This window comes from Excalfactoria chinensis, chromosome 1, assembly GCF_039878825.1.
Source record: "Excalfactoria chinensis isolate bCotChi1 chromosome 1, bCotChi1.hap2, whole genome shotgun sequence".
In the NCBI taxonomy this organism is placed as follows: Eukaryota; Metazoa; Chordata; class Aves; order Galliformes; family Phasianidae; genus Excalfactoria; species Excalfactoria chinensis.
The window spans coordinates 71985657-72008158 of record NC_092825.1 but is presented as its reverse complement, the minus strand read 5'-3'; the positions used below and the strand labels follow the sequence as shown (position 1 = coordinate 72008158).

Genomic DNA, 22502 nt, shown 5'->3' with positions numbered 1-22502 from the left:
GCGTTTCACTGGTCTGGACCACCACGTGACACGAAGAACCGCTGAGCGCCAAATTCAAATAGGGAAACGATCGCTATCGCGGGGGTGGATCCGAACCGAGCTGCAAGTGTTGAAGCTGGCTCTTTCTTGCGCGTCTTCTGCTCGCCTGGGGAGGGGGTGAGTTGCGACCAAAGCTCAGCGTTCATTCCTTTTTGTACGGCGCTCCCCCGTTGCTCGGGCTTTCCCCGTGAGGAGCTGGGTGGCCCAGTGAAGTTTGCTCTGCGAGTCTGCTCTGCGAGTGGTGGGGCCCTGGGAGAGCGGGCGGGATTGGCAGTACCCGGCAGTCCGGGAAGTGAGGGTTGTGGTTTAGAGCGGGTGACGTAGGCTAAAGGGAGTACTTGCTTGATTCTTAAGTATCGCGTTTTGGGTTTTGTTTTTTTTTTGTTTTGCTTTGCTTTTTGTTGTTGTTGTTGTTGTTTTGCTTTGTTTTTTTTGCTTCGTTCTTGTAGCTTTATAGAGTTGTGTATTGTTTCCTGTTGCTGCAAACAGCTTTTGGCCTGTTTAGGAAGTTTCTGGCCTTCAGCTGCTGTGCAGCCTCTGGCCCTAGTGCTTCCTGCTCATAGGGAGTTCATCTAATGGATATTTTCCACTGTGTGTCTTTCCAGGTGATTCTTACTGTGAGCATTATTTCTGTAAAGCTGGCCAAATCTACCAATGCAAAATGCCATTTTTGTTGTTTGTTTATCGTTAGGGAAGATGGGCAGAACAAAACCAACAAGTGTAACTTCTTTTTCTTTTCTCCTGTGGCTTGTTGCAAGAAGTAATCTCTACACCTAATTCTTAAATGACATTATATTTATAAGTGTTATTCTCAAATGATGTATTCAGCTTTTTACCCTGGAAGTAGTATCTGGATTTGTCCTCCACTCCTTTCTACTGTATAATCTAAGTTGTTATCCAAAAATTTGAAATTTAAATTGTTTACTGCTCTATGATGAATCTATCTAGTGCTACACAAATCTATAGAAGGAATGACTAAAGCACTTACTTTACATTTATTTTGAAGTGCCTAACTTCTGCTTCTATTGTATGCTTTTAATGTTTGGGGCATTTTCTGTTTCACACATCTCATACCAGCACTTAAATCCATTTTTTTTGTCAGGTTGTGTTCTGTTGCTTACAGCAGACTGCTATTTCTGTATTCTGGTTTCTCATCCCTCCAGCTTACTGGCTGATGCTTGTCAAGTCAATTCACAGCTAAGTCTTAGCATCCCTCTCTGTAAAGCAGATACCATAGAACTGTAGAGGCTAGAGGGAGCATCTAGAGATCATTGAGTCCAGCCTCCCTGCTAAAGCAGGTACCCTGTAGTGACTCACACAGAGGACCACCCAGATGGGTTTTGAGTATCTCCAGAGGAGATTCCACAGCCTCTCTGAGCAGCCTGTTCCAATGTGCCATCATTCTTGCAGTAAAAAAATTGTGTTAGCCTGGAACTTCCTACATTCCAGTTTCTGTCTGTTGCCCCTTGCTCTACTGCTGATAAGAGTTTGCCCCCACTGACTTGATTCCTATACTTTGGATATTTATAAACTGGACTAGAATGAGGAAACTATTTCGCTAGGCCTGAGAAATCAGAGGTGGTAGATAAATACAGAGCTAAGGAATAGTAGTGAAGAAAAGCAAAATGTTATCACAGATTCTTGGAATTGTAGGGGTTAGAAGCAACCTCTGTAGATCAAGTCCAATCTCCCTCGTACTGGTTCCTTATACAGGTAGACATCCAGATGGGTCTTGAATATCTCCAGAGAAGGAGACTCCAGAACACCTCTGAGAAGGCTATTCCAGTGCTGCATCACTCTGGCAGTAAACAAGTCCTTCTTTCTATTAGTATGAAATTTCCTGTTCTAGTTTCTGCCTGTTGTCTGTTGTTATATTGTTGCTTGTCACTGAAGAGTCTGCACCCATCAATTTCACTCTTTCACTTTAGATATTTATGGAGTTATGAGATCCCCTTTCAGCCTTCTCTTCTCTAGACTGAAGAGTCCCAGGCCTCTCATCCTTTAGATATACATGCTTTCCTTGTTATTAGATACATAATGACTCTCAACTTCTGATGCAAATATTTACTCTGCAAATCCTGCTTCCACAAGCTGTTGGTAAAGAGGTGAACTATATTTTCCTGTAGCCTAGTCAATCTTGTTATAAACATTTTTGTTTTTCTTTCTCTGTTTTCTAGCAGCATGGTGATTGCTGAGAACATATGTGCTGTGAAAGACCTGTGGTGCGTTTGTTGACCTCTTTTATCTGTTCCTACTGTCTGTGCTCTTATATTGTGTTTTTGTTTTGCAGGACTTGTTCCTCTCATTTTCAATGGAGAGTGACTGTACAGATAAATAATGAGGACCAGCCCTTGCAGGCCCTTAATTCTCAAAAGAAGGAAACTGACCCTTCTACAGAAGGAGGTATCCAGTACTTCAGGAAGAGATGAGAACAGTGGTCACGATGAAAAGGCACCTAAGCAGGAACATAGACAGGAGTACCAAAATGGCAGCCAATGCAAAGACAAAACAGACTGTGGCCTGCAGAAATTCCCAGAGGGAATAAAGATAATGAACCATCCTACCATGCCCAACACACAAGTGGTGGCCATCCCTTCAAATGCGGATATTCAGAGCATCATAGAGGCCCTGACAGCAAAAGGAAAAGAATGTGGCAATAATGGGCCCAATAAGTTCATTCTCATTAGCAGTGGGAGAACTTCTCATTCAGCAGGTTTGGTACTATCACAGCACCTTCCCCCAGTGGAGGAACCTAGCACAGTGGCTAGGGCTGCAAATAGTCAAGTAAGGGAGAAGAATACATCACAGACACCTGATCTTGCAGGAGAATCAATGCTCTGGCATTCAGGAACTGATTCTGCTTTTGCACAGAAACGGGAGAACAGTAAGTGACCCTTACCCATTTCTTGTTCTGAAATCTAAAGATATGCAAATTGGGACAATAAGCATAGTACTTGGATCTCAGTATGCAGCAATGGAAGTCATTAAATTAATTACAAAGTCGCTGTGCTCTTCCATATGTAATTCCATATGTAATGGAATCTGAGGGATCTTGGTAGATATACTTTGAAAGAAACAGTCCTGGCATTTGAAAAAAAGCAAAATTTCTGTACTGGATAAAAAGAAGTGGGGTTAGTTGGAGGGAATTTTAGTCTAGAATAACAAAATATGAGGCAAAGGAATTATGAATGGAGTGAGTATCAGCATGAAGTACCTTAGTCAGTCAGTGACAAAAGGGGGCATAGGCCTTTGAAAGAAAAATGATTCAAACCCTTTAATAACCAACTGTTTCCTTCTTGGCTGTCTTGAAGCTGATGGGCAAATGTTAGAAATGGGACTGATTTTTACTTTGACTTGCTTCTCAGATCTCGTTTGTATTTGGAATTAAAAACAGCTATGTAGATTTGGGCTGTGGTAAATCTTACTCCACAGGCTAATGCTGTTTAAGAGGAACCCATAGATAGCTCCAGTAGCTGTATAGCTAAGAACAACCCCACCATAAACAATATAACATTAGATTAGTTTTCTATTGTTGCTGTTCAGAAACCATGGAGACTTTTTGATTGCTACTTGGGTTGTGTGCTAAGTCTTTCTGTTGGAGTTTATGCCACTTTCCTTGACTTTTGTTTATTTAATTAATCCTTTAGCTAAAAATGCTTGAATTCTCAAAGTAGTGGAGTCAACACTGTCCTGTGTTAGTTGAGAACAATCATTTAGTTTGAATATTGTGATATATTTGTTTGTTTTAGTTTTTGTTCTATTTTTAATGTTACAGCTTTTTTCAGGAATTAGGCAGATATACATTCAATCAGTAATTCAAGGTAAATACACAAGAAGGCTGAGCTTTGCAATACCATTTGTTCCTACCCTGACACAGAGATATCTATGTTAGTACTTTCCTTTTGGCACTTGAGATGAAGGAAGAGGGTTACTTGTAGATAAGCAGAGCTTTGGGCTTATTTTTCCAACAGGCAGTGGTGAGACAATGAGCTCTGTGCTGGATAATAGTCTCACTAACATCCAGTGGCTGGGGAAGATGAGAACTGATGGACTAACTCCCTGTTCTGTGAAACAAGGAATGGAGAAGGAGAACCAGATACCTCTGCAGGAAAGAATCAAGGTAATTAGGAAAGGACAGCAGTGTACGCTAAAACTTTTGATGAGAATGCAATCAGTCTGGATTTGAAGGCTTATGAGAACTAGATACGATGATCTCCAAATAATCTGAGAACTCCCTTTACCAGTTTAAATAGCAGTACATGGAATATCCAGCCCTTGTCAACTACTGAAGCACTCATATATTGTTTCTTCTGTCTCTCAGACTGAAGAAGATTCTGCTGCTGTTGCCATTCCCTCTTCTTCTTCCTCATGGCAGGATTCAGTGTCAGAACGACCTCCATACTCCTACATGGCTATGATTCAGTTTGCCATCAACAGCACTGAGAGGAGGCGTATGACTCTGAAAGACATCTATACCTGGATTGAGGATCATTTCCCATATTTTAAACATGTGGCTAAGCCAGGTTGGAAGGTAATAAGCAGGCCCTGAAGTTCCAGCAGGCCACAGGGTGATACTATCATAAGCCTTCCAGTTGAAAATAAAAAGTTGTTTCCAGCCTATAGAGCAAGATAGAAATGAATTTAAAACCCCACCCAAATATCCTCTCCTTCCAAGTATTCCATATGTAAATTTTTTTTATTCTTCTTCTCATCCCATTTCAGCAAGATGGTGGGATGTTTAATCACTTAAGAATGAGGATCTTAGGAGTAAAGAGAATAAGAGACTTAATAGTAGAGTTGGCTGGGCTTGCAGTGAATAGGAAGGTCCACTTTGGGCTTTGCGATGGAATCTCTCTGTCTGAACAGTCATGTTTGATAATAAAAATGCTGTTTTTCAACTTCCTCCTTGTTCCTTTTTCCACAGAACTCTATTCGGCATAACCTGTCCCTCCATGATATGTTTGTCCGTGAGACATCTGCTAATGGTAAAATCTCATTCTGGACTATTCACCCTGATGCCAACCGTTGCCTAACATTGGACCAAGTGTTTAAGGTGAATGCTTCATTCAAAGAAAATGGGACAGCCTATCTAGTCCCTAAATGCCACACTAAACAAATGCACCTTAATTTGGAAGGAAAGTTAATCTTCTTTGGCATCAGCCTCTAAGTAGATGCTAAATCCAGTTTGTCTGTATTTGGAGGAAAAGAGAAAAGGGTGCTGTGGCTTTTGCTGTTGGAGCTTCTTTGGGATGCATTCATTCTTCAGGTATCATGCCAAATGTTTGACCTGTTTCCATAGGACTGCTGCAAACTTCTAATGCAAAGTTTTCCATTGAATTAGACCAGCATTTCCTCTTTTGTTTGACTAGGCACTTACAGGATAGAATTGTTGTATCCCAGCTGGAAATTTAGGAGATCTTTCAGATTTATTTTTTTTAAGATGTGTTTAGTCTCTTCTGTGTTTTGTGCGGTGGGCGGGCAGATTCGTTCTCTGGTTTGCTCAGATTATGCAAGATTGATTTGTCCCTTTTTATTGATGGTAACTTCCTCTTATTTTTTTCCTTCTCACTGCCTTGCTGCCACTAGCCACTGGACTTGGGGTCAACATCGTCTGAGCACTCTGAATCAGTAAGACTTTGGCCTGGGCCTTGGGCTTCCAATCTCCTCTTGCTAGTCACTGAAAGAAAGGATAAGAGATTTGGGGAGGGGGACAGGATCACTGCTGCACATGATCATACAGCTCTGTGCACGCCCATTTTTGGGGAAAGGAGTCAAGCTAATTACCTTCAAGTTACATGTCCTTTCTACAGCTGGCAAGAGCTGTACAGTTTTGAGCAACTAGAAGTCTACTGCTAAAAAAGGCTGCAGTGGGCACTGAGTTTTCTGAGACTTCAGAGGGAGCTGAGACAGAGGGTTCCGGTACAGTCTTTGTCTCTGTGGAGGCAGCCCCAACCTGCTCTGAGTCTCAGAATCCGGGAGAATGGGATCTCTCTGTGCTTCTTTTTAACTTTTGGAAACCAGATGCACTGTGAATCTTAGAAGGATAAACCTGTTTGCTGCCTCTTGAACTCAGCGGTTTTAACAATGATGGATTTTCAATGAATTAAGACACTGTTTGTCACCACTACAGCCCTGGGCCTCATTCCTTCTGCTTAGACCACTGGCTCCTCCAGTGCCTCTGCTTGATTTTCAGGTCTATGGTTTGTATAGAGATAAAATACACAAATGTATGCTAATCACATTTCTGCACTGAGGACACCCGAACAAGGTCAGCTCTACAGCAGTCTGTGGTTGGAGTAATTCTGCTGTACTGTTTCTGTTTCTGTGTGGGTTTTAAGTAGATAGCCTTGTGCTGGCATGGCTGTAAAACAGCAAGTATTACAGAGATACCACCTAGCACTCATGCTGACTCTAACAGCTGCTTTTTCTGTATTAGCTCAGTACAGGCTTGTGATTTGCAGTTCTGAACAAGGCAGCAGAACAAAGATGAGTTCTTCTATTCTTCTCTCTTTTTCTTATTTCACAATGTTTACAGCAGCAAAAGCAACACATTCCAGATCCCCAGAAGAACATGGGAAGCAACAGTAGCAGCAAAACTGAACCCCAGAGTGCACGTGAGTGTCTACTTCAGGCTAGACTGAAAAGAATCATTCCCATTTCAGGTGCTTTCACAGATTTCCATAGGAATAAAAATGGTAATTGTCATCCAGATTTGCCTGCTTCAGGGTTTCCTACATCTGCTCCCATCCCTCAGCTCTGGAGCTGAAAGTAGTGCCACTGTCCCTGAAAGAGGATGTGATAGAAAGATGGAGGGAATTCGGTGTTCAAACTGAGTGACAACAGAGCTTGCCCCAGTTTGAGGTCTAGGATCTGTATGAAAGGCTATATTTTGCTCTTCATCAGGACTTCTGCCTTGGGATTTGTATCCTCAAAACTAGAAAAGAAGGCAAATGACAGTAATTGATGAAATGGTTACCTGGGAGAATTTAGAAGCACTTCCTGTTAGGTGTCTGGTTCTCTATATGTGCTGAAAGAAGGGTAGTAGAAGGCTAGCAAATCTATTCTTTTTCCCTTCCAGGACGGAAGATGAAGCCTTTGCTTCCTCGCATCAACTCCTACCTTGTTCCAATCCAGTTTCCAATGAGTCAGCCTCTCATCTTGCAGCCTTCTTTGAAAGTTCCTCTACCTGCAGCACAGGGAGCATCCCACAGCAGCTCAGAGACCTTCCAGAGCAATAAACGTGTGCGCATTGCTCCAAAGGTTGTTTGTTGTTTCCTTTTGGTTTTTTCCCTTCTTTGTAGGGAGCTGGTGGAATGGGTGTTTGTGTTTTGTATGTTTTGTATGATTTGTTTTCTCCATAGCTATTTTCTTCACTGGATTATTTTTCACATGGTTCCTTTATGTACCTTTACTAGGTCCTCCAAGCCTGTGAGCTTCTGGCTAGGTGACAATTCTTGCTTTCCCTTTTCTGTCTCTAGTGTGACTGTACCTGCTAGTTGATTTGCTGTATGTATGTTACTTTAATTCACTAGAGGAGTGAGTGTTCTGGATTGAAAAGTCAAGACCGTGTTTCTTTCCTGCTTAGTTAAGAAGAAATACAACTAGGGGAAATGGCTTTCTTCCGCCCCTTAAGCGCTCAGATATATATATATCAGACACTTAGGCATTGTTAGGCTTCATCTTGTTCCATTCTTTCTAACATTGATCCTGTTTTCCTTTATGCATCTGTTAATCTATATTCTCTCCTGCTATGATTTCTTTTCCCATGTATTTTTCTTTTGATAATATTTTAATTCATTTATTTTTCCTTGGTTCCTGTGAAATATGACCTCATTCTTTTTGTTATTGCTTACATAAATAGTGTAAGGAGAATCAAATACAGAAATGTTCAGCTATCTGTCCTAGAAGTTGCTCATAGCAGAAGCACTCTGAAGGGTGTAACTTCCTGCCAATTGGCTAAAATTTTGCCCATTATGAACTGTAGGCTTGTCTGTGTCAATATGAAAGGCAGATCAATGTCTAGCTGTTGTTACTGCTACCTCTTTATGAAGATCCTCCTTTTATTTGTTCTTCTGTCCTTAGCTGCTTGTCTGCTAGTCTTTCTTTTCTGTCTTCCATTGTCATTTGCATTTTGAGTGGTTAAGATTCTTGTTTCCTGACTGTGTATTTATTTATTTTGTAGATGTCTCTCACTTTTGAAGAGTCATCCTCTTTACCCATGGCTGCGGTCAAGGAGGTGAGCCAGTGTGATGAAGGATTTTTTTCCCCAACACATTCTCTAAAGGAGAACAACTCTCAGCCTGGTGAGGAACTATCTTTCCCTGAGGCACTTGCTATTAAGGAAGAGGAAGGCTCACAGTTGGGAGACTGGCTGTCCCCTTTTGCTTCAACCGTAACTGTAAAGGAAGAGCCAGACTTGTTTGTCCCTGTCTCAGCCGTGACAGAGAAGAAATGTTTCACTGTGCTGAAGTCACCATCTAAGGGTGTTTCTGACTCACTAGTTATAAAAAGATGTGATAGGCGGGAAATGAGCAGATCCAGAAGGAAACAGCGCCTAGCACTGCCTTGCTCAGAAGAGCCTGTCCTTATCTTTCAGGAGAGCAATGAATTTGATCCTTTACAGTCAGGAGCAGACCTCCCCTTACTGCAAGAAGACCAGCCTCTAGAGGATGTATCACAGCTGAGATGCCTCCAGGGTGAAGAGGGGCCTTTTAAAACACCAGTCAAAGAGATGTTCAGCAAATTGCCAGTTTCTTCCACTCCTTGCAAAGTCCCAGCAACTACTACTACTACCCCCCCACTAGGGGGCCTTGATCCCTGGAAGTCTGCATTGTCATTCAAGAGAGGTAATGACCTGGATTTCAGTCCAGTGAGAACCCTTCAGCTGCCACTCACACCCTTCCAGGAGAACCAGGACTTGCTGGATTTTAACAGCACACCCCTTAAAAATCCTCTCCCTGAGTCCTCTTGGGAACTGCTCAATACAGAATCCAACGACACAGTGCATGGCCCCCTCACAAGCTCTCCATCTTTTATTCACAAATCTGCTAAGCAGTTGCCCCTTGAACTTCCAGCCTCTGGTTTTAATGAAAACCGATCATTCATGGAGGGCCTGATTTTGGACACCATGAATGACAGTTTGAGCAAAATCCTTTTAGATATCAGCTTTCCTGGTCTTGAGGATGAAAACTTAGGAACAGACATCAGTTGGTCTCAGCTTATACCTGAAATGAAGTAAACTGTACAGAAGCCTGTATTTGGCTTATTTGGATTTTAAAAGAAAGCACCCTCCTTTTCTGAGATCTGTTCATGTAGTCAAAAGCAGACACTCTTTTTAGACAGTTCCTTCATTCATGGGAATATTGATTCCTGCTAAGCTGGGAAACAAGCCTGTTGGCTGCTATGAGCTGCCTTTTTGAGCTGCAATGGACTATTTATGTGTGTTAAGGTATAACCTCTAATCTGGTGCTAGAGTGGAGAGTCCCTGGAGAGGGGTTATCAGGAAAGCATCTAGATAGGCCCTGAACAGCTCTGGCTAATCAAGGCATTAGAGGAAATGGGTACACTCCTCAATCATGTTCAATAGGAAAGGCTCTGAGCACTTCCTCCTTCTCTGTCCTTACTTTCTTTTACTTTTACTTGTCAAGCCCCTTACATTCCTTAAATTACTAGCTCTTTATTGTAACAGTAACTTTATTCTTGTAGAGTTACTAGGGGAATGTTTGAGTTGGTAAAGGATTTAGCTTAGCGTCTGTATGTTCTGCTTGTCCTGTATTCATCTAGATGAGATCCCCAAACACCATTTTCTTTTTATCCAAAAGCACATTGGCCTTGAAAGCTGTCAAAGCAGAAATCTGAAAAATCATCTATATATGATTGAGTGACTACTCAAGCTAAACAGAAAAGAAATTGTTAACTGGATTGCAGCATAAAATCTTGGTTCACCTTTCCTTCTCAGCTCTTCTTCCCTTCCCAAGCTGGAATGAGGAAGACCTGTAACTCTTGGTTCTGTAGTCCTATTAAAATGCGCGTAGACAACTTGGTATAGTCACAGTTGCAGTAAGATGGAATTCTACAGAATGGTTAAAGCAGCTTTCGTTTCAGACATCAGCTGAAAATGTGAAACAGAACCTGTAAATTGAATACTGGTATTTCCACTGACAAGTGACCTCTGGGAACAAAAGGTATGTTTCTCCCATTGCAATAGGACTACTCTTCCCAGTTGTCTTGAACTCATGTCAGAAAAGGAAACAGCCATGGAAAGATTTAATCCTTCTGCTTCCAGACAAATGATGACTCATGCATCTCAGTAAAGTTTTTGTGGGAGTGCAGCTGAGTATCATCTTTACTGCAGGCACTTTTAGCAGTGTGCTTTGAATGGATCACAGTATGAGCAAATGCTGTTTTTGCTTGCCTTGACATGGGCTTTAGCCTTGGATCTTAGCTTTGGGAAAAGAGACAGGTTGCTGTGGGAGGGGAGAGTATCAATGATGTGTTTAGTACAAGTCTGCATTTCTAAGAAATACTCCATACATAGGTGCTGCTTTGCATGAAAGGGCTGTTCATAAAATAGTTTCAGTAGCAGGCTAAGCAACCACAGCCATGATCTGGGCAAACGTCAATTCATGTGTCAGTATTTACAAGACATCAATAGAAACACCTTGCCTCAGAAGTTTCCTCCAATCTTAGTGATCATTCTTGGTACTGTGCCAATGACAGTCCCTGAGTCTCTTACTGCCTGATGTCGATAAGTTATCCTGAAATGTTCTTTTACCTCGGACAACATAACTTCTTGGAGTCTTTGTCCTACCTGAAGTACTGAGGGTAAGAATGAAACCTTTTTAAGCAGTCACAGAGTATGAAAATGTATAAGAAATCAAAAAGGAACAGAGAGGCCAAGCATGTACTTCAGCAGTGGGTGAAAAGCCTGTATCACAAGAAGCTCCAATAGAGATGCTGAGGGAAAGTGTGTTAAGTTGAATCCTCTGTTTTGGAGTTCAGGATACATATAATGTGAGTCTGATGCTTTCAGGTCCCATGCTTGCCAGCATACCCTGGTTAATCACCACCACCTTTGCTCAGTTCCATCGCAATTCATTCTTCATTAATCTGTGTAACTTATTGAATTAATATTGATACAGCAACCACAGTAGTGATGACATACAGTATTATATAGCAATAGACAAATGAGGGCATCTCCTAAAATGATGTCTTCTATCTTATTATGTTGGCCTATGATGTCCGAGGCAGATGTTGGTGGTATGGCAGTAGAGGCTGAACCTTCCCACTAATATTCCATTACATTTTGTTGCTGTGCAACAGATGGCAGCTTAGGGGCAGTCTGGCAGAATGGCGTCAGATGTGCAAGTGCATATGAAGCAAAGATGCAGAACTGAATTCCTCCATGCAGAAGAAATTGCATCTGTTGACATTCATCACTGAGTGTTTATAAATAACAAGTAGTGCATGTTAGCACTGTGAAGCGCAGGGTGGTGCGTTTCAGCGGTGACAGCAGCAGCGGGTCACCTCAGCTGGTGCACATTTTTTACAAGTGCAGCACTCTTGTTTGTGGCTGGCAAAGCTGTATAGCTAATGGTAGTGGCTACACTGAAAAATACTGTTTGGTAGTTCTGTCACATGCTGGGCTCTTTGTATCTGTTGTATTTTCCATGGAAATAAATAGGAGGCGTTACTCTTTAACTCTCAGTGTACTGCATGATGTTATGATGTGGAATATCGATAACAAAAAAATCATAGAACCATGACATAGGAGATATGATATACCCAGTCAATGCCATGCTCTTTGGCCAAGGTGCCATGAGTCTTTTTTTTCATAAAGGAGTCTAGTTGTCTAAGTCAGTTCTTAATTGGGTGCCTTTAGCTATAATTCTTGCTTCTCAAGTCCCAGGGTAGTGTTCTGAACAGTGGCACAGGGCGTAGGATATGCTTCTAGTCACCTGGTGGTTACTTCCACCACTGTAAGCACATGGTGCTTACTGTATCAGATTTGTGGAAGCATGATGGAAGCATTGTTCTACATACCAGAGGGGCTTTATCTACTTGGCTTCCTTGATTGAAGCACATTTTACATTTGTGGATAACCTGTGCAGTAGTGTCCACAGTAAAGTCTTCCCCTCAAACATGTATGTGTTTGAGCCCATTTATATGTTGCATCTTTTCCTAGGTGGCCTGATGTATGATGGATCTACCAAGCTATAAATAATTCACCCTTATCTTGCCAGTCCAGATCTTTCTGAACCACTTCAGTTTTGGTAGCCTGGTTCACCTGCTTTGTATTTTGATGTTCTTCAGTGGCCTAACTTGGATACATGAGCATCTGCTTGACATGCTTTTACAACCAAGCTTTCTATTCCTTTCTATGCAGGCAGCAACACTGGAAGGCCATCTGAATGGCCTTCACCTCTGAACACTGGCTTGATTCACCTTCTCTTTCAGCAGTTTCTTGAGACATGCATTGTGGGGTTCCATACAGCAGATTTTTATTTCCAATGTGTTTCTACAGTATGACATGACCCACCAGTGAACAAGGCATATTGCTTCTCATTTTCTGGTATTTCACTGTACAGTGGGTCTACTTCAGCATGCATCTCCTCCTCCTATGATGTTCTGAAATGTTTGCTCTCTGGCCTGCCTGTCTTTGAATATCCAGCCCAGCACCATATCCAGCTGAGGTGCCAAGGAGAACCATGCTTCAGCACCAAACACTTCCGTAGCAGCTCAAACCCCTTCATATGCTGCCAGTATCTCTTTTGCTGTTGGAGAGTAGTGTAGTCCTTGGATCTTTCATATCTGGACTCCAGTACCTAGGAAATGAACACTGAGTCTCCTTTGGTGCTTCCTACCTGACTACAGAGTATGTTTCTCATCTCTTGTCCTGCTTACTCTGGCCAGAGGGCTACTATAGGAACTATTTCATGTTTAATTGTTCAAAAACTTGTCATTGCTCAGGGCCCCATCTAAAATCCTAGTTCTTCAGGATCCCATGATAGAGAGGGCTTACAATCAGACTGTAGTTTGGAATATGCATTCTCTGAAAACCCAGTGCTCCACAACATTTTTATTTCCCTTTTGCCAATTGTTGAAGACATGTTACTTTGTTGATCTGATAACATCAGTCTTGCCATTTTAATCTCTGGTGCAGGTTCCTTGACTTGACTTTGTTTTATGCAAAATCAGCTGTGAAAAGAATTTGAACTATTGGGATTGGCAATATAGTAATGAGAAGCTAAAAAGTTCTTAGTATGCACACTGCTCAAAAACAACTAAAGAAAAGGTGTGTTAACAGCAGTTTTCTCATAAATCCAAACCATGGCAGTAGTGAAGAAAATTAAGTGTATCTCATCTGAAACCAAGACAACTGTATCTCTGAGAGTACTGACCAAACACTTCATGAACAGGCTTTGTTCTGTGTCTGCTGCCTCAGGGATTTTTTACAGTGCGCAGTCACACTCTTGGTGAAGAATATTTTACCAGTATCCAACCAGTCTTCCCTGGCATAATTCCATGCTGTTCCCTCAGCTCCTGTCACTGTCACCAGAGAAGAAGTTGGCACCTTTCCCTCTACTCCCCTTGTGAGGAAGCTGTAGGCCATGAGGACTTCTTTCAGTCGTCTTTTCTCTAAGCTGAACAAAGAGACCTCAGCCACTGCTCACATATCTTGCTTTCTAGACCCTTCTCCATCTTCATAGCTTTCCTTTGGATTCTCTCCATAGTTTTATGTCCTTCTTATATGGTGGTGCTCACAACTGAACACAGAGCTCAAGGTGAGGCCATACCTGCACAAAGGGGGACAGTCCTCTCTAGAGGAGCAGTGATGTGCTTGATGCACTCCAGGGTAAGGATGGCCCTTTTGGCTATTAGTGATGGTACCTGGTTCTCAAAAGAGAGAAAGAACCATATATCCCAGAACACTTCCACTATTCCTTTTCTGTTTCCCATTCAGAGGAAAAGACAAAACTGCTCACAGGTCAGGAGATGCCCCCCTTCTTTTACTGCTTGTCTCTGTAGTGTCCTCCTTTCCTCCCTCCCCATTACCCTACTGATAGCCTGCTGGAGTTGAGAAAGAGTCTGGACAGTGCTCTCAGATGTATAGTCTGATTTTTCAGTGTTCCTGTGTGGAGCTAGTAGCTGATATTTATGAACCTTACGGATCCCTTCCAATTTAGGATGTTCTATGATTCTGTGATTATCAGAAGAAAACATTGAGATTATTTTGAGGAAAAAAAGAGTCCTATCTCTCAGGAGCTGGTGAAGAAATACTAGGACATCAGACCAGACATATACTAGTAAACAACAGAGCATTATAATGGGGCACAATAACTGCACCTAGTATAGGAGCAGGTCATACGGTGAGAAGGGTTGGATATTGTTATATAGCAACTCACATAGGTGGAAGTATACAGGTAACTACATCATGGGATAGAAAGCTATCAGTTCATGGCACAGTGTAGCAAACTAACAAAAAAACACTGTATCTGTAATATGCCTAGAATTGTCTCAAACACTTGGAAGATAAGTCCATTGCCATGACAGCAGGATAACAGTTAAAGATGTGGTTGGAGGAGCATGCCATGTGGAAATTAGGATGGCTTTGCTCTGGTCAAAACTTCTGTTCAAGCTTGCAATGCAGCCTGTCCCCAGCCCTAAGCCATCACAGTGATGGCTCACACCAAGTGGCCCAGCCCCCTGTGCACACCCATTGCAAACCAAATATCAGTGTGTGATTGGCACTGTCTAGGCTAAGGCATGGGGAGGGCATAGTGCTGTGCTGACTCAAGTTATGGAAAATAATTTTATGCATTTTGATACATTGCCTAAATAGTCCTGTGAACAGAGAAAAATATGCAGCTACACTTCCTGTTATGATTAAGAAATTTGATAACAGAGTTCAAGACTGCTGAAAAAAAAAATGATTTTTTTGTATATTTGCAAGTCCATTCAACATAAACAGATTTATCAAATTAAATAAATAGATTTGCAGTCAGTTATTTAACTCACAAAAACAGATCATGTCTCTTTATCAGACTTTTATTAGAGAAAAATATCCCTTGCTTCACAGTCATGTCTTATTCATGTCATCGCTTTTTGGTAGTACGCACATTTGTGAAAAACTATTGTCAAGGATGAAACACAGAAAATTTCATCAAAAATCTTTCACAAGCACCTTGAAAACTCACTAAGAATTGAAACCATTTCCATCAAAAGAGCCTGATGTCTTAGATTTGTAAAAACAAGGTCAAAAATCCCACTAGCTTTATGTTTTTATTGTTATTTTTATTTTATTTCCTGTTTCAATAAAAATATCAAAAATAAAAATGTTTTGTAACTTATATACATTAGCTACGTTATATAGTGTATGATGGTTGCCCTCTGCTTTATTATGCTGGCCCATGATATCAGAGGCGTATGCTGATGGGATGGCAGCAAAGGCTGAATCTTCCCACCAGTATTCTGTTACATTTTGTTGCTATGCAACAGATGGCAGCAGAGGAGTGGTCTGACAAAATGGCATCTGACATGAAAGTGAATATAAAGCAAAGGTGTGTCACTGATTTCCTCTATGTGGGAAAAAATGTGCCCATTGGTGTATTTCAGCAGTGGTGACAGTGAGTTACCTCTGTTGGTTCAGATTTTGACAAGCATAGCACGCTCACTGGTGAAAATGCATAGCCAATGGTGATGACTATGCTAAAAAAAAAAAAAAAAAAAAAAAAAAAAAAAAAGGACGTGTTTTGTAGCTGAGAATTTGCTCTATCAGAATTACTGTGATTTTTGTATCTGTTGTAGTTTCCACAGAAATAAGTGGGAGGCTTTACTTTTTGAGTGACCTATGTATATGCAGCCCAAGACAATTCCTATTCATTTAATGCAGCCAAGTAGGCCAAAAGTCTGGATACTCATGCCTTTTCCCATAGATCAGTCTTAGCTTTCATTATTTTGCTGTCTTTATTAAAATCCTTATTGCTGGAGTCACAAGATTGTGAGATAATCCCAGCTGTCATTCAAATCATGCCAAGGCCTAGAATGCTGCTACTTTGCCTGGGTCATTACAAGTCCATGAGACCAGGTAGAATCCACCTGAGGGTACTGAGGGAGCTTGCAGAAGTGATTGCCAAGACATTTTCCATGATTTATCAGCAGTCCTGGTCAATCAGGGAGGTCCCAGAAAGACTGAAGATTTGCTAACGTGACACTCATCTACAAGAAAGGTCAGAAGGAGGATCCAGGGAACTGCAAGCCTGTTGGCCTGACCTTCATATTGAGAATGTCATGGAACAGATCATCTTGACTGCAATCATGCAGCATGTGCAAGACTATCAGGAGATCAGGTCTAGCAAGCATGGGCTCATGAAAGACGGGTCTTGTTTGACCAAATTGATCTCGTATGTTCAGTGTATATAATCTACCTAGACTGCTTAGCAAAGTGTTTGATCCTGCTCCCCACAGCTTTCTCCTGGAGAAGCTGGCAGCCCATGGCTTGGACACATATACTCTAAAAAGTTCACTGGATGGGTGGACCCAGAGAATGGTGGTGAACAGAGTTAAACCTGGCTGGCAACTGGTCACTAGTGGTGTTCCCAGGCATCAGAATTGGTGTCAGTCCTGTTTAATATCTTTATTGAAGATCTATATGAGGGGATTGAGTGTACCCTCAGAAAGGCTGCAGATGACACCAAGTTGGGAGGAACTGTCTATCTGCTTGGGCTGAGGGCAACTGTATGAGCCTTAACTAGACCAAGTGCCAGGTATTTTGCTTTGATCACAATAACTCCATGCATTGCTACAGGCTTGGGGTACAGTGGCTGGAAAGCTACATGGAGGAAAATGATCTGGAGGTGTTGACAGCCAGCCGAACATGAGCCAGCAGTGTGCCCAGGCAGCCAAGAGGGCCCATGACATCCTGGCTTGTGTAAGAAATAGTGTAGCCACTAGGACTAGAGTAGTGATTGTCCCTTTGTACTTGGCACTGGTAAGTCTGCACTTCAAGAACTGTCTTCAGTTCTGTGCCCTTCACTACAAGAAAGACATCACGAGCAGTGAATGGTCTGGAATACAAGCCTTTGGAAGAGAGGCTGAGGAAACTGGGGCTGTTTAATCTAGAGAAGACCCTCTACTGTTGTAAAACAAGAAGGATTTTACAGAGCAGCAGCTATGGAGCAAGAGAAGGACTTCACAAAGCAGCAGCTGCAGAGCAGGATAAGTAGCATGAGAAACAAGGACACCTCTAGGAAAAGAATGAATGGCTCGCGGCTTTGAAGGGGGGTTTTAGGGTTGTTATTGCAGTAGCTTTCCTCCAATTAGTGTGATTGATTTTTGAACACCCTCATCTGTCTGCTATAAAAGTATGGCTTTTGGGGCAATAAATTGATACAGCTATATTTAACCATATTGGTGTGTGGCTGTTTGTCCCAGCGCGCTGACCTTTTGCCCTCATGTTTGTCAACATTCTACAACTCTCTACAACTACCTGAAAGGAGGTTTTTGTGTGGTGGCAGTCAAACTCTTTTCCCAGGTAACTAGCAATAGGATGAGAGGTAATGGATTCCTTAGGAATTGCTGGCCATAGTTTTGGCCTTCATTTTCTAAAGAGTTTTCTGTAGCTAGGCCACGAACAGTTGGCTTCTGTGAGCCAAAGAGATGGTTAACGTTTTTCCCAGTAGAATCCATGTCTGTTAATGATGGAGAAGTGATGCAGCTGGACACTGTTAGCAAGTTATACTCTAAGCAGGTGTGGTTGCATTCCTGACCACACACGAGGCTAATATGACCACTTAGAAGGGAAGAGGCACAGGAAATGTGGAATGTACAAAGAACTGCTTCTTAACGTTGGTTTCTATGTGCTTTGATTCTGTTTCATGAATCTTCCAGCTGATACCAGGGCAGCTGGGTTCTTCCAACCTATGACTTTGTAGTTCACTAGCAATTTCCATATCACATGCCAAAGAACAACCTGGAGTTGAATGTAGATGACAGTATGGCTGAGGTGGCTGAGTCAGTGAGAAGGGCATAATAATGCAGCAGGTCTCCTGCTGGTTCTGAATGGCTTATAGCATTGAGTGCCGTAGTGAATGGAAAAGAAGGAACTACAGGCAAAATATTATTAACAGCAGAAGGAAAATGAGCTTTCCAAGACAGAAACCATGTGGTATATACTTTTTTTCTTTTAGTGGTGGGTGCAAGATAGAGCCTTGAAGAACTGGGCTACTAAGGATAGGTATGGTTAAGCACTATAAGTAGATGGAAGACATATTTTGCAGATGGCAATTACCTTTCTTCACTAAGTCCAATTCCTCCTTTTTTCCTTCTTTCTTTTTTTTTTTTTTCCTTTTTCCTTTTTCTTTTCCCAGATCATCATCCATATTAATATATTTGCCAATCTTGTACTTTCAGAACTCTACTGTACATGAGAGCTGCTGTTACTTCAGCACTTCTAGCCTGGTAACTAGGGACCTCTTTGCAGAGAGGACAGAAAACAGATGCTAACCACATTTCCTTCTGTCTTTTAAATAAAAGATGAGGATGAAATGAAATAGACAGTGCACTGAGGATTATTCCAGTAAGATCGTGCAGCAGTGACTTTGGTGCATGGCATTCAGTTTCTCCTGCTGCTAAACAACATCAGCTGCGAGCATTGTGTCTGTAGTGCTCATACCACGTTTCCTTAAAGCTGTCTTAACACAAGCACCACACAAAACAGACATCTCGTGATTAGGTTATTTCTTGAATTCAGGAATCCCTTGAAATAGCTGATTATCTTGGGAACTGCCTTAAATTCAAGCACTTCTTAGGGATGCTTGTCCAGGGTGTGTCTGTTTCTCCCACAGACTTCTGCTGAAAGCTGGAGCCCAACTGAGAACAAACATTTAGCCTGGGAATACTGTGCCCTGTGACACCAGAAGAAAATAGAAGAGAAAAAAGTCTATGAAGGCCTTTACTAAGAAGAAACACATTAGAATTTTTATCAATTGTCAATCATTTCAATCAGACATCATCAGTCTTATCAATTACTACCCTGCTAATGTAGTCCATGCAAATTTTCTGAACATATTCACTAGTTTTGTATCTCTTGACTGGAATATTGCTAATGTTACTAATACTAATACTAATAATGAATTTCTATACAAACAAACACAATTTAAAGAAGACAACAAATTCAAAAGGAACCGCATGGTGGAGATTTACAGAACATCAGGGAGACCATCTTTGCTTTGGATGAACCTCCTGCCATCTGACTTCTGCCTAAAAACTACATCTTTGTCTGTGCAGCTAAGGAAAATCAATCTGTTGAAGGAGTTAATAAGTCATTTTTGAACCTGTAGTAATCATCTGTTTTTATGTTTTATTGTAGTGCCAAGGTTAGGTATTGAAAGTCACAGTTAATGGTGTCTGCCAAATCACCCTCCAAGAGCTGTTTAAACCAGCTGGAGTTAGTCTTTGCACACTAAAAAAGGAAAGATGGCCAAGAACAAATAAGTAAACAAAACTGTATGACATAGGCCTAGATACTGAAATTCCACTCTTAATTTGCAGTCCCTTCTGATGATTATTAGCATTGTTGCATAAGCCCCTTAGAAGATGCAGAGGGTGGACTATAAGGCACAACACTATGAGGAGCACTGTATGCAGATTTTAGTCTAGGTCCATCATTCTGCCTATGCATACTACATAGTAAAGCTGTTCGGTTAATGGTGCGCTTTATTGGTGAGGAACTCAACTGGATAGTGCATTATGGTTTTTTATTTGGAACCTGCCTCCAGTCATGCTGTACAAAAGAATTCTCCTCTCGTGGGCCTGTCCCCAGCTGTCTGTGAGAAGTCCTGTTTCTCCTCTTCTTTAATTGTAGCAGCAACTCCTTCGGTGTCCCATATTCTGTAAGCAGTGACTACCGCTGACTGTGGAGACCTCTCTCTTTCCATCTGCAACATTGTTGGTTGAGTAGAATATATGGAACTGCAGTTTGGTCAGGAGACAACACTGTGTTCAGTGCTAGTTGTAGGTGAGAGTGCCAGCCCCTCTCCCCCAGTTTTCCTGTGTCCCTGGTCCCTCTGCCAAGGGCACTCAAGTGAATGCCTGGGAAAACCATAGGGTGGTGGGAGGTTGGTGAGATAGTCACATCCATTGCTGGCTGAGCTGATTATGTCTGAGAGACCCTTTCCATTTGGGATTTTTGATACTATGTGCTATGAATACTCTCAAATGTATCCAAAGACAAATTGAGTAAGGGTGCAGAAAAGACAGTCATGTTGAAAGTGGCAAGAAATCAGGTGGCTTTTGGTCTTAATTCAGGATGTGGAAAATTCTCATTTCAGTTTAAAATGGATCTTAAAATCATCCAGCCTGTATGATTAGTTCTCTGGTGCCCAGTGTTCTCAAACTGAATGGGCTCTGGCCATCTTGGCTGGATGAAGCCACCAGAGAAACTGACAGAGGATACAACTTATTCAGAGTGTTTGTGTGCTCATCTGCACGGCTATAGAGAGTGCAGTGGAATAACGGTAGTTCCACCGTGCTGTTTCTCATGTGGTCCCAAAGCAGGACCCTTTGGAGGAGTGAGCTATACAATAAAGGGTCCAGTTTAAAGCCACGAGAGCACATCCAGAAAACAGAACAAAAAGCTGAGTATTCTACATTTACATCAAGCTTTGCATGTGCTGGAAACAACTTCTTGTTAGTTTTGTTCCCCCCTGTTCTTTCTCCCCATTAGTTTCCCCAACACTTTTCTGTTGCCTTTATCTGTCTCCTATTCTTCGATGAGTACTAGTCATCTTCCCTCACTCTTTACCTTTTCTTTGCTTTTGGGTCATCTAGTCATTCCTAGTCGTTCCTTCCAAACTCCAGCACAGACTTCCTTCCAGATTTTGCCCCTACCCGTTCTTGCCCTTTACCGAGACTTTGTATTAATCCAGCACAGCTGAATTTAGCTCAGCATTACCTACCCACTTTGTTGGGATGTGGAAATAACTACCTCCAAAGAGCAGAATTTACTGCATCTGTGCCTTACATCTCCCTGCATGAGTACTCTTTCTTGTGTGGTTATAAACAAACCACACATTTATTTCAATTTATTTTATTTTACTTTTTTTTGTTTGTTTGTTTGTTGTTGTTGTTGTTGCTGTTGTTAAGCCAGTGGTTACAGGGAAAGCAGGCATCCAGAAGCCATTAAGATGTTAATAATGTTCCTGGTGTCTGTCAAATATTACAGACTCCAGGACTTTTCCATTCCTGACCACTGAAGTCCAGATGGATGCATTCAAAAACCAAGGAAGTTTCTCCACCCCAGTCCTATGCATGCTCTCATTTGCAGGCTTGGACAGTAGTAAGGCTGAATATACATTCCAGAGAGACACACACAAAAAGAAGACACAGACAAGACCAGCCATGCAGACTACCACTGATAAAGCAGTACTTTTACAAGCACTCATACAAATGTAAACAATTTTGGATTAATTATCAGCACAGATAACCCAGTTCTAGCACTCCTATCAGGCTAGCCAGGATGGAAGTTCACTAGCAAAAAGCCATGCATCCTCTATTCTCTACCCTACTGTTCATTGTCTTGGCCAACAGGGCACACTGCTGGCTCATAGATGTCCACCAGGACACCCAGGTCTTTCTTTGTAAAGTTTCTCTCCAACAGGTGAGTCCCTAACAAGCACTGATACATGTGGTTATCCCTCCCAGATGAAAGACCCTACACTTCCTCTCAGACCTCATCCAGGTCCTCTCTGTCCATATCTCTAGTCTCAGAGATGACAGCACAGGTTGGTCAGTCAAGATTTCCACTTGACGAATCCATGTCAGCTACTCCTGATAACCATCTTCTCTTCCAAGTGCTTGGAGATGGTATCCAGAACAGGCTGCTCTGTCACCTTTCTAGGGGCAGAGATGAGGCCGACTGACCTGTAGTTGCCTAGATAATCTTTCTTGCCCTTTCTGAAGACTGGAGTGACAAGTAGGTCCTTGAAGAGGACAGTTAGCTCTCCTGATCCAGGGAAGCAATCCTGCTTGTTGATTTGCTGGTTACAAGATTCTGACCTCCACCATCTCAAGACTGCTGCATCCTGAGCTGCCCCCAGTCTTCACATCCCCAACCAGCCCTTCCTTCTTGATAAGAACAATGTTCAGCACCATACCTCTCCTTCTCAGCTCCTCCACCACCTACATCAGAAAGTTACAGTTGCAGGAACCTCCTAGATCATGTGTATTTACCCATCCAAAAAACACCAGGATGATTGAAGTCCCCCCCCCCCCCCCCCCCATAAGAATTAGTACATGGGATTGCAGAGTTACTTCCAGCTGTTAGTAGAAGAAAGCCTCATCAGCTTCATTCTGATCAGGTGGCCTGTAGTGCACACCCCAAATGGTGTCACCTGTATTAGCTTGCACCTTAATTCCTAATTACAAGCTCTGCACTTGCTCAACATTTATCCCCACATGGAGCT

The 22502-nt window shown here is 42.0% G+C and overlaps 1 protein-coding gene across 3 annotated transcripts; it reads left to right on the top strand.

Annotated features, from left to right (window-relative positions):
• Position 1: 1 nt before the first annotated feature.
• On the top strand, positions 2 to 9771 carry FOXM1 (forkhead box M1). 3 transcript variants are annotated; one of them, XM_072339355.1, is made up of 9 exons: positions 2 to 156; positions 2330 to 2923; positions 4011 to 4159; positions 4361 to 4570; positions 4964 to 5092; positions 5626 to 5667; positions 6578 to 6653; positions 7118 to 7299; positions 8222 to 9771. In XM_072339355.1, exons 2-9 carry the CDS (start codon positions 2377 to 2379, stop codon positions 9275 to 9277), a joined length of 2391 nt encoding a protein of 796 aa, XP_072195456.1. In that variant the 5' UTR covers positions 2 to 156; positions 2330 to 2376; the 3' UTR covers positions 9278 to 9771. The 3 variants fall into 3 exon arrangements, with proteins under 3 accessions (XP_072195456.1, XP_072195434.1, XP_072195445.1); XM_072339333.1 differs by having other exon boundaries at positions 6575 to 6653; XM_072339344.1 differs by lacking the exon at positions 2 to 156 and adding an exon at positions 1774 to 1867 and having other exon boundaries at positions 6575 to 6653.
• Positions 9772 to 22502: the final 12731 nt, after the last annotated feature.

Coding starts and splice junctions, on each gene's coding strand:
- FOXM1 (XM_072339333.1), top strand. CDS start 2,377: ATGAGGACCAGCCCTTGCAGGCCCTTAATTCTCAAAAGAAGGAAACTG. Junction 4,160..4,360: donor CTCTGCAGGAAAGAATCAAG/GTAATTAGGAAA, acceptor TCTGTCTCTCAG/ACTGAAGAAGATTCTGCTGC. Junction 4,571..4,963: donor TGGCTAAGCCAGGTTGGAAG/GTAATAAGCAGG, acceptor CTTTTTCCACAG/AACTCTATTCGGCATAACCT.